Genomic DNA, 12,448 nt, shown 5'->3' with positions numbered 1-12,448 from the left:
GAATTTTGAAAAAGTATTTATTTACAACACCACATTTGGAACAACAGAGCTTAAATAAAAAAGACAAGCAAAATACACTTCATTCTTGATAAGAAAAGACAAGAAGGCACTCAATAACACAGTTATCCTCTTACCACATGTTCTTTGATCTATGGTTACACATAAATTACATTAAATGAAACCGTGACATGAGGATTGTATAGCAAGTAAGCAAGCTAACATTATTGAATGCTGCCAAACACGTTTGTTTTATCCAAAGACAAACCTGGATAAATAAAGCTGACATAAAAACAAACAATAAGTCCAAAGAGAGGCACATTGATGATGTTTAGGCATGTGGTCCATAGCCCTGTTCTCTCCATAGCCTCATAGTCCAAAGATTACTGTTTGACCTAATGACTGGGAACTCGGGTGAAATTCATACAGCGCCCCTGAACAAAACAAAAGGCAGTTCCTCTATTATTTACTTATTCCATTTAAACCTTTTACTTTAAGGGGTAAGTTATTGAGAACACATTCTCTTGTACAATAGCGACCAGTTAGGCTTAAATGTATCTACTGTATTCTATATTTATCCGAAAATATACAGTATAGACCTTCCCTAACATATACTATATTTCATTACAGTTGTAACACCTCCCCACCCCCACATCAGCCTAATTCTCATGAACAATGGTACATGGTATTCAATTGTTCATGCCTCACAGCTTGCCTCTTCCGTAGACGGTGCAGACTGCTCAGACCTGCTCTCCACTGGTATGAAGATTAGAACAAGCAACCATGTCAAACCAGCTCTCCTCAATATTATACTGGTAGTGTATGTACCCATTAGCCTCCACCATATATGGATTGATGTATCTCAGATAAATGAGGTACATCAGTTACAAAATGAGCTCATAAATGGAGTCACTATATACGTGACATAGCATGGAAATTGTTTTGACAACACTGCATAGAGTTGACATTTACAATAATTGATCATAATTGAACTCAATTGAGGCAGCCGGCTTTGACTGTAATGGGTAAGGAGGAGATGGCGAATGGGCCGGCGAGTTGTCACGACATCATTATTAGCCAATCAAACTAATCAAGCGTAAGAGCATTACTGGCTGAACAGACAGCCACTCCCATTCTGTCAAGAAGGGAGCCACCATCATGAGCCCAGTCAGATAAGAGCAGGTACCAGCCCCCCTAAAACCATCCACCAGAAATCACAGCTAATATATCATCAAATATGTTTTAGGGAGTGTTTGCTTAAAACAGAAGATAATTGTGTACCTATGCCTTGATTCATAGGCTATATTGACAATTTATCCAAGAAATAGAACATTTATCAAATTCAGTACAGCAATTTACAGATTTAGTACAGTATAATCACATTAACACCAATTACAGAGGGTACCCACCCCCACCTTTCTCAGTAAAAAGATACTTGCCAGCGTCCCCCACCTCCGTTAATGAGAGGGCAATGTACGCCCAGTCCAGCGTCTTAATGAACGTGTACTACAGTACACCAACACAGCGTGACAGAGTAAGTACAAACACAGCGTGACAGACGGGGAGGTTAAGAGGACAGAGGTCACACGCTGCCCCTTGTTTGTCCCCCCATCCTCGTTTACATCCAGCCCTGCGCGGCTCTTTATCTTGTAGTGAGCTGTGACATGCCAGAGGCCTCACAGAGAATAATGGTGCTAATAGGCATTAGGGGGTCAGAGTCTCACAAACATAGACATCCATCCCTACTCTCTTCCTCTCTCCATCACCCATCTATAGGATCCCTCCATCCCCCATCCCATATGGGTATGGGGGGACAGTTAATGGCTTAAGCTGTCACCTCCTCTCAGTGGACAGAGTGGTAACTGACCCGTCATGTCCTGTCTCTCCCTTACTGCCCCTCATCCCCTCTCCACTGATGAGCATGTCTGCTCGGACCACTAATGAGCCAGACAAGGTTACTAACGTGTGAACTGGGCAACATTGACCAAGCAGAAGAGAGATAGTTAAGTATGTCACTTTCTCCCTTTTTTTCATGAGTTTGTTGCAATCGGGGTTAGGGTCAATTCCATTTTCAGTCAATTTAGGAAAACAATTCAGAAAGTAAACTGGGAGTAAACTGACCGAGTACATTATACAAGGGGGTGCCTTACCCTGTCCTGTGCTGTTGGTCTCAGGACAGCAACTCGATCATACTGTCGCCTGAGTAACGCCACCAGCGCATCAAAACGCCCCTAACAACGAAACAAAGTGATGATAAAATAAGAGTCAACTCGTTGGTTTAATATACAAAACCAGTTACTGACAGCCATTGTCAATGTGGCTCTGAAAGCATGGTGACTAACCTTGATGGGCGTGTACCATTTGGACTGTTCTGGGGTGTGATAAGTAGGGGGTGGTCTCTGAGGCATTGGTTTTCTAATGATAGGTTCTTCCACCTCCTCTTCCACCATTGTGACCACCGCATTCTTGGCTTTCTCGAGCCGTGCACCTTCCTCTGTGGAACCTTTCTCACCCCAACGAACCTAAAACACAGATTACAGCAGGTTATTTCACATTTTATACCGTTTATATTCGTTTAGCACAAAATAACCATTCAGAACTTTAGAGTAACTAACACCACTCAAAATAAAGTGACGCAATTTGCTGTCAAGATATAGTACAGCCCAAATATAAAAATGTATTATAGGTCAATGGGGTAATACTCATTCAGACATACAGTTGAAGTCAGAACTTTACATACACTTAGGTAGGAGTCATTAAAACTCGTTTTTCAACCACACCACAAATTTCCTGTTAACAAACTATAGTTTTGGCAAGTCAGTTAGGACATCTACTTTGTGCATGACACAAGTCATTTTTCCAACAATTGTTTACAGACAGATTATTTCACTTATAATTCACTGTATCACAATTCCAGTGGGTCAGAAGTTTACGTACACTAAGTTGACTGTGCCTTTAAACAGCTTGGAAAAGTCCAGAAAATTATGTCATGGCTTTAGAAGCTTCTGATAGGCTAATTTAAATAATTTGAGTCAATTGGAGGTGTACCTGTGGATGACATCATGGGAAAATCAAAAGAAATCAGCCAAGACCTTAGAAGAAAAAAAAATCTAGACCTCCACAAGTCTGGTTCATCCTTGGGAGCAATTTCCAAACGCCTGAAGGTACCACGTTCATCTGTACAAACAATAGTACGCAAGTATAATCGTTATGTTTGGAGGAAAAAGAGGGATGTTTGCAAGCCAAGGAACACCATCCCAACCGTGAAGCACGGGGGTGACAGCATCATGTTGTGGGGGTGCTTTGCTGCAGGAGGGACTGGTGCACTTCACAAAATAGATGGCATCATGAGATAGGAGAATTATGTGGATATATTGAAGCAACATCTCAAGACATCAGTCAGGGAGTTAAAGCTTGGTCGAAAATGGGTCTTCCAAATAGACAATGACCCAAAGCATACTTCCAAAGTTGTGGCAAAATGGCTTAAGGACAACAAAGTCAAGGTATTGGAGTGGCCATCACAAAGCCCTGGCCTCAATCCTATAAAACAAATTGTGGGCAGAACTGAAAAAGCGTGTGCGAGCAAGGAGGCCTACAAACCTGACTCAGTTACACCAGCTCTGTCAGGAAGAATGGGCCAAAATTCACCCAACTTATTATGGGAAGCTTGTGGAAGGCTACCCGAAACAATTTAAAGGCAATGCTACCAAATACTAATTGAGTGTATGTAAACTTCTGACCCACTGGGAATGTGATGAAATAAATAAAAGCTGAAATAAATAATTCTCCCTATTATTCTGACATTTCACATTCTTAAAATAAAGTGGTGATCCTAACTGACCTAAGACAGGGAATTTTTACTAGGGTTAAATGTCAGGAATTGTGAAAAACTGAGTTTAAATGTATGTTGCTAAGGTGTATGTAAACTTCCGACTTCAACTGTACCTCCATGCGTTTCATTCCTCCGATACCTCTTCCCCCATAGTATGATGCATCCACCATGGGCCACTTCCTCTTGGGTAGAGGGTCCACCTCTGGTTCCTGTAGTGGAGGAGGGAGTCCGGGGCGTTAAAGTTACTCTACAATGGTGTGACGAGAAAGACATAAAACACTTGGCACTTCTAAGAATACTACCATAGAATCTAAGCACTCACAGGTACTGGAGGAGGAGGTAGAGGAGGAGGGGGGCGACGGGGAGGGGGGTCCTTGATCACCTGTAGCATGTACAGTATAAAACAGTCAGCAGTTATACAACAATTAATTACTATGTGCTGACATCTCTATCTACAACTGTATTAACTCATACTCTCTCCCTGCCTTACTACCGGAAAATACAGCCGGTCCTGGAGGAGGCTGAACCACTCACAATAGTGCAGCAGAGCGGCCAGAACCACCACATCAGAGCCAGACCCAGCAGCAGGAGTAGAACTAAGATCAGGACCAGCACCACTGTCCCATCAGACTGCAACAGGAGACATTGTAAAACAAAGCAGCCCACGAAACAGACTTCATCAGATGATGTGCGACTTCATATCTGACGTTATATCACAGACTTCATCAGACTAGACTTTGGTGGACTAGGACGGAGCAAACTCTGTCAGTAGAATGAGGCCGTTTTGTTCTGAGTGTTGGTGTGACCTGTGACACCGATACTCACACACGTTGTAGCGTAGATAGTGAACGGGCTTGAGATGTAGGACTGACCGTTGTTCAAGCTGATCAGCACATCTATCGATCTATCGTGAGGGAAAAGAAAATCCATCACAATTCTATATTATTGCTTTGCGTGTGTGTGTGTGTGAGAGAGACAGAAATAGGGAGGGCGAGAGAGAGATACTAACAACGTAGGTCAAACTTCATTTAAGTATCGGTCTGGCAGACCAACTGTTGAAATGCCAAGGCACTGTGCCATAGCAAATAGGCATGCTGGTGGACAGGGTAAAAACTAACACTGGGTCACATAGTCTAACATATGACGTCTTCCTCTAAGCTGTTTTAATGATAGTGTGCCAAACCATTTTGGTGTGTCTCACCACTACACATCGGTTCAGCCTATTCGGTCACATTTTATGAAGAAACCAGGCAGAGTCCCGTAATGGATTAGGGATGACAGCTGCCATTCTCCAGCCACCACCAGGCTTTTATTATATTTTTATATCATTTGAAGTTGTTTCTTTTGCTTTTATAAAGCGATGAACACCTGTTACCCGTCGAACACACTACCCACCCTGAATGGAAGTGTGTGTAGTCGCTGACTGTGGAGAGTCTGGGTTGCTGTGTGGTTCAGCTCTCACGGCAACCAACCAACAACATGACATTCCTTTGATCTGGCCAACTGAGCGCGCTCAGTAGCTCACTGGCCATTTATGGATAAAGGAAGTTCAGAGGAGAGAATTGAGTGCAGCACTTACTGTCCGACTTCATGCAGCACTGGTGCTGGACACAACAAATAGCCATCCTGCACCACACTGGGCCTCTCATCTGGGGGGAGGGGAGAGAGAGAGAGAGAGAGGAGCGACAGAGAGAGAGCGAGCGCACTGGGTGAGCTCAATGCCCTCTCAGTGAAGAGACTTTGTGTGTTGTGTTCTATATTAAGCAATAAGACAGATACCAGCTCCATGTACTCAGCTAGCTGCATAATGTTCCCTGACCCTACTAAATAAGACACTGTTCTGTTCTCTCTGAAAGACAACATTCACTCCACGCCCTCAGTACTTCATTAGTGTGACTACGTCACGGGGACATTTAGTAGACTGCATCCTGAGCAACAAGACTGAAGTGCACCGTTGGGTGTACAGCTACAAAACGACGGTGGCGTATGGTAAACAGGAGTGAATGTAGTATGAACACACGCTTGAGGGGTTATTGTCAATCTGCAGTCTTACAGTAGGTAGGTGTGTCAATATTGGAATGCAGAACATGCCGCATTATGGAGCTTGGGGTATACTAACTGTATGTCTTCTGGTTGACAGTGAGAACGCAGATCACTCCATCCTGGCTCCTGCCACGGGTGAAGTCATATCCTCTCAGGACGATGTTGAAAGATTCTACAATTTTATAGAGGGGCACAATGTCAGGATTTTCAGGCACAAACAAATAACAGTGTTACCCAATAATAGTATTGGCATCGGTATGTCAACAAACTCGAGCTTTGCAATGTACCATTTACGCAAACACTAGTGGGCTCTATCCTGAATATTTCTGTGCAGGACTGCTTCAAAATCTGTGAAAAATAGAAATAATGATCACGTTAATGACATTGTATGTGTCTTAACGTTTATTTTGACGTATTGTTGTATGTAATTATTCTGACCGAATTCACAATGCTTTTGAGTGCACGAAATCCAGCCAGCACTGGGAACACTTGGTCTTTGCTGTCTGCAATGTCAACAAGCTGTGGGTACAAGAGGAAAGCATATGATATTACACAACATCAGAAAGATTGTCTTTCCACATCTACGTACAACATAGCACTCTCTCTCCCTCATTGTCTGTCCACTACTCTCTCCCTCTGTTTTCTGTACATCTACAAGACAGCCTTTTCCCCCTCTGTTGATGTTTTCCCTTCTGGTTTCAAAGGCTGATCTAATGTAATGAAACCATAAGAGGAAGCAGGCTGGCACGATCCAATTAGATGATTAGAGTACAACTAACTTCCTGTCCAGACTGCTATCGCTCTCTAAGACAGACAGACGATCAAATCATAAAACGGGTACGCTCATTTTTCTTCCAATATTATGGTACCCATTAGTAGTTCCAGTATGGATTCACTTTGGCAGTGTTCAGAGATTTCAATGTAAACAAAATAGTGTATTGCAGTGTGTGTATTTCACGTGTGCTTATGCAGCCTTCAATTGACAGAAAGGCGAGAGCACTGCATAAAACAGATCCCTAAAAACACTCACCTGGCTCTCATCAAAGTCTTTCACACCAACACAGTACACTCTAGCACCAAACTCCCTGGCAGTGTTTGCCTTCAACAAAAAGAGAGGAAAATAGCTGTGTACCAGTCAGAGGTCAAAGCACTTCCAGCAAGTACTATTTTATTACTCATCACTGTTTAGTATAATGGTATTACCTCCTTTACGGTCAGTTCATAAGGATAGACTTCCAGTTTCCCATCAGTCAGAGCTATGATAATACTGGATGACCGTGTGACCTGGGCCTTCATCTGCTCTGAGGCCTACATAGGGGAAGCCATGTTTTAATGTACAACAAAAACAGTCCAACAACAAAAAATATAGAATAGATTCAAATAGAAAATGCTTACCGACTTCATGCCTTCGTGCATGTACGTTTCACCAGCCGGTCTGATTTTGCTTAACTTTTTCAAGCCTTCATCTATTTCATATCTACAAAGAGATTCTATCTGAGAAATTATGTTAATTGCCTGTGTGTGTGTGAGAGAGAGCAAGAGAGAGAGAAAGAAAGAGCAAGAGAAAGATGAGAGGGAGAGGGGGAAGAGGGAAAGAGAGAGAGATGCTTAGTACTGTGACAAGTGAGAGAGTGTGTATGTCTGTACCTGTCTCCAGTTAGTGGTAGAATCACCTCTGCTCTAGATGAGAAAACTACGTAGGAAACTCTCATCCTAGGACTAAAACAAACAGAAAAACACCAAGGAATGGGATCAAACACCAAGAAATTACTAGTCATTTTGTATTTAAAAGACTTCACTTACAGTAGGCCAACTTATCCCTCCCTACACCCTTTGGAGCTAACCCTTTTCTCTCCTAAATTACAATTATGCACAGTTGTTACCACAACCAGCTGTTTCAGACAACTGTTCTGGAGTTAAATTTAGTACCCCACTATTAAGTTTTAAAATAATCCCACAAACTGCATCCAAGTGTTCGGTGGAGCTACATTTGATCAAATGCCTATTGGCTACTGCTTGAAAAGGATTTGCCCCACTTTCACATGAGTGTGTTAACTGTGTTAACTACTAACTTGATTCCTCACTGTGTAAATATCGTATGTCCTTGGTAAATCATTATTTGACTAAAAAGGGGCCCATTCTTCTGTTTCATGATTCAGATTGTAAAGTTAGCCATAGTATTGATGGACAGTGATGTATAGTGTTCAAGACAAGTTGCTCATGTCACCTCATACACAGAGCTTGGACCTGACTTTATTCACTTACCTCACAAAGCGGTTGGTGAGCTGCTCCACAAACTCATAGATCTCTCCCCAGTTATCATGCACACTCCCAGACCTGTAAAGCAGTCAGAAACACTCCCTGAACCAGAACCAAACAAACCCTTACAAGGACTAGACAGGCTGAAATAGAACTCGAGTCATTTAAATACTATTTACAGGAGTATTTTACACACAAAACGTGATAAGAACATGCTTGACTAGTGCAATCTGACACCTAATAGATTCTATAGAATCGTGTTGATTCAAGTTACTTTACCATAAAAAAAACACTTGTAACTTTTATATCAATTACATCTTGCATGTAGTCTGTAGGCTATAACGTTACTTACCTGTCTAAAACGAAATAAATATCAAAAGCTCCATGGCAAGATGCCTCTTCGGTATTACAAAATAATGTGTTTAGGCCTATTAGAAAGGTAAGCAGGAGTGCAAACCACTGTCCGTTGATAATCATTGCCTTGATAAAATAAAAATCCTCATTGAGTTTGCACATCGTACTGTACCACCACTGACTAGACTAGACTACCTCACATGCGCTTTCTTCGTCTGGATAAAACAGGACTCAAGACTGATTCCTGATTTTCCAACGACAAAATCGAAAATAAACTAACATGACATTTACGCGACATGTTACTGTGTGTCTTTGTAAATACTATGTATCGTCCTTGACACTTGTGGGTAACTGTTTAATTGTCTGAATTGAGAGAATAAAATGATTTGGGGCGTGTCTCCTAGAGAATTACCGCTGATACTGTGACAGTACCGTCTCATCGGAAGTGAGCATGCGCAGGAGAGTCGAACAAACGCACAAGCGCGCCTTTGAACCCTATTGCACCCTAGTCTCACAGGGTTTCCCAAACTCTTCCTGGACCCTTCCTTCCTGCGCGCACGTTTTGGTTTTTGCCCTAGCGCTACACAATTGATTCAAATAACCAACTCATCGTCAAGCTTTGATGATTAAATCAGCTGTGTAGTGCTAGGGCAAAACCAAAATGTGCACACAGGGGGGGGGGGGGACGACGCGAGGACCGAGTCTGGGAAACCCTGTAACTACACCACCAGCACAGTGGGCGGGGAGACGGCAGGTGACACAATATTTTGTTAAATATGAATAGCTTATGGAACTATTTCAGTTCGACAACCAAACTTTATTTGACACACAATGAATTATAGACAAAACCATAGAAAAACGTGGATTTGACTTTTAAGTAAAAAGACTGAAATAAAAAATATTGTTTAGTTTTAAAACTGAAATTCGACAGATTCTGGTGTCCTTGTCATTGTGGACGTGACAAACAATGTGGAATTTGCTCAATAGGCTACTGTGTGGAGTGAATTCCAGCACTGTAAACCCATCAATGAGCCAAGGTTTATCTGTCGCCCGAGGAGGATACAGAAAAGTGCATCACTCCATTTACCCGACACACACTCGCGTTTATCGTCGTGGCGGCGGGGCATGCTTGCACACCAGAACATGACCCGCCGTCACCTAAATCCACTATATTTTGTCCCTATTTACCAAATGTCATGAATTCAATATCCAATAGAAATTGGCTTCTACTCTACATGCATGCACTGGCTGGCCTCTGATACCCATGACCTCTTTAGACTGTCCATCCATGCACCGACACTTTCTGATTGTCAGATATCATTAATGTCACCCATCTAACAAGAGGATAAAGGAGGGGCGGAGAATTGTCAAATCTCATTGTGCAGATTAGATTAGACTATAAAACCAGCTCCTCCAGTCGACCAGTCCCATGGCATGTATTGGTGGGCATCTACAAGGCACAATACACTGTATAATACAAGCAGGGATAGTGCAAATAAGAGAAGCGCAGATCTTACCACCAGTCAGCTGTTTGCAATGGTAAGTATTGTTTTGGATTTAGAGCGTTTTTACACACGTTTTTGGGGGGCATTATTCAAACAAATGATTTATTCTTAATTGTCAGCCTAATGATATGAATTCTGATGTTATCTGGTTCTCAGGAGATCCTGGAGGCGAGAGCGGCGCAAATTGCGCAACGATGGATAACTGACATTTTTACGCGCGTTCACACCACCTGCGACGTTCCCGAACACGCAGTTTTTGGACCATGTGAGCTTAATCACACCTCTGTTTATGACAGCATCGCCTTCATCGCTCTCAAGTCTATGGACAGAAGATCGGCACCATACATTTTAAGGGTGCGAACATGCACTTAAATCCATGCGTCTTAAACTAATGTGTTCCAAACGATTGGCCGGGGGCAGTTTCTCATGCTCGAATAAATGTCTAAAATGTGTCTAAACTTTGTTGGCCAAATGCTTGACTTGTTTTTGTAAGACCGGTTTCTATTTGGCGACACAGGTGGACACCTCAGCGCACAAAATGCCCACTGACGGTCCGATGTGGCTGCGGCTCGTCCAGTCAGCCCGGAGCAGCGAGGAACAGAACCTGGAGGCCTATGTGAAGAACGGACAACTGTTCTTTAGAGCCCTCAGGACGATCCAGAAGGAGGAGGAGCTTTTGGTGTGGTATGGGAAAGACCTTGCCAAGCTTCTTCTACTGAACCCATTGCAGATGCAAAGCAAAGGTATACATACTCTATGAATGTGTATTACAATATATAGATATATATATATTATTCATAGCAATTTTTATGATTTAACTATTGACTGCAATTAAATATTAAACATTAAAACTAGATTTCCTCAATATGTTTGTACAATTCAAAGAGTATTGGCAAAGGTTTATGTCGTGCAATATTGGCAGAATAATGTGATATTAATCCATATTCATCTTTGTAACCAGGTGCTGGTCCATACACATGTACAAACTGCAACCAGGGCTTTGAGTCTGAGTTCCCTTTCCTGGCACATTGGAGATTCCTTTGCACACAGAGACAACCAAACAGTCACACCACCAAACCTGTTCAAGACAACACCAACCATGTGAAACCTGGCTCCCTTCCCGTTCCTGCCTTCAAACTGAGCCATCCAGAGACAAGTCCACAGGATGGAAAACCTGCAACAGACTTCCACAATCTAGCCAGGGATATGGAGAATACCAGTAATAAGACAGGCTTGTCTGGTACCAGGTGGGCAGGGAGTGCCCTCAAAAGGAAACACACGGAGGAGAATAGGAATGGCCCACAGCCTTTAGTCATAAAGCAGGAACCACTGGAGAGAGGTTACTGTACTTTGAACTTGAACCAACAACCTAGCCCGGTCACCTGTCACCTGCCCACCAATATAATAAGGAGCACCTTCACTAAAGACAGAACCGCTCAACTAAAACCACAACTGAAGACCTCAGGGCCAGAAGACATCAGATCCAACCCACAGAACCAGAGCATTCAGCCCGGAAGTGGCCCAGCAGTGGAGCAGAGTGACTCAAAGAAGAAGGCTCTGAAAGACACTCTGTCTCTATCTCCATCCCGCTCTGAGGAAACCTCCACTAACTCTCCTCCCTTCACCTCTGCCTTCAACCAAGTCTCTGCCTCGGAGAACAGGAGAAGTGCCTTCTCCCAGCCCCCACGCTCTGTTCCACTTCCCCAGACTACCCCCCTGCCTGAGAGGGCTAAAATCTCCATTACTACTCCCTCTACTGCTCTCAACAGACCTGTGCTGGTCCAGGGTGTTTTGAAACAGAGGCACCCTCTCTATAGCCCAGCAGCTCTCTGGCCCTGGACCCCAGGGAGACCCCTGCAGGTCCCGATCCCCCCCTCCCCGGTGCTCCTGTCCCCTTCCGTCTCACGACTCTCGCCCCTCTGCCAGCCGGCTCAGAACTGGTGTGCCAAATGCAACATTTCCTTCCGTCTGACTTCAGACCTGGTGCAGCATATGAGGTCTCACCACAAGAGGACGCTGGATGCCACAGGATCTGCGTGTGGGGCGAAACAACAGCATCACAGGGAGAGGGAAGAGAGGCTCAAGTGTTCCATCTGCAGCGAGGTCTTCAGACAACGTCATCACCTCGCACGTCACTTGACCTCTCATACATGAGTTCAGTGAGTTCTTATCATTAGTAAGGTATAATATTCATATTGATGAAGATACTAATGGGGACCTAATTAAACACATGCACTAACTATTATGTAATTATTATAATGTATATTAACAATGCAATGACATTTTATTTGAAACATGTATGAGTCTGCTTACATGTAAAGCATCATTTTCTCCCCTTAGAAATAGTTTAGATTTTTTTTTAAATTCTCAATTCAGTCAAATGTGACATTTTTAGTATACTATTTATTTTCTCATTATTTTACAATAAATTCTTGTTTTTTACAACATTACAATATTT

At 43.0% G+C, this 12,448-nt stretch overlaps 2 protein-coding genes across 2 annotated transcripts; one reads left to right on the top strand and one right to left on the bottom strand.

Annotated features, from left to right (window-relative positions):
• On the bottom strand, positions 1–8,910 carry LOC120026342 (anthrax toxin receptor 2-like). Its single transcript, XM_038971184.1, has 17 exons — positions 8,484–8,910; positions 8,138–8,209; positions 7,520–7,591; positions 7,268–7,349; positions 7,076–7,180; positions 6,903–6,971; positions 6,311–6,391; positions 6,160–6,220; positions 5,949–6,044; positions 5,409–5,478; positions 4,655–4,733; positions 4,364–4,459; positions 4,152–4,211; positions 3,943–4,038; positions 2,340–2,519; positions 2,148–2,228; positions 1–431 (listed from the first exon to the last, which is right to left on the bottom strand). The coding sequence occupies exons 1-17, from the start codon at positions 8,645–8,647 to the stop codon at positions 393–395; spliced, it is 1,503 nt and encodes a 500-aa protein (XP_038827112.1). The 5' UTR covers positions 8,648–8,910; the 3' UTR covers positions 1–392.
• LOC120025629 (PR domain zinc finger protein 8-like) lies at positions 8,782–12,443 on the top strand. The gene is made up of 5 exons (XM_038970174.1): positions 8,782–8,799; positions 9,159–9,239; positions 10,147–10,344; positions 10,508–10,733; positions 10,952–12,443. Exons 1-5 carry the CDS (start codon positions 8,782–8,784, stop codon positions 12,142–12,144), a joined length of 1,716 nt encoding a protein of 571 aa, XP_038826102.1. The 3' UTR covers positions 12,145–12,443.
• The last annotated feature ends 5 nt before the right edge of the window (positions 12,444–12,448 follow it).

The sequence above is a fragment of the Salvelinus namaycush genome, chromosome 31 (genome assembly GCF_016432855.1).
Source record: "Salvelinus namaycush isolate Seneca chromosome 31, SaNama_1.0, whole genome shotgun sequence".
Classification (NCBI taxonomy): domain Eukaryota; kingdom Metazoa; phylum Chordata; class Actinopteri; order Salmoniformes; family Salmonidae; genus Salvelinus; species Salvelinus namaycush.
The sequence above is the reverse complement of the archived record's forward strand: the minus strand, read 5'-3'. Positions and strand labels throughout refer to the sequence as shown.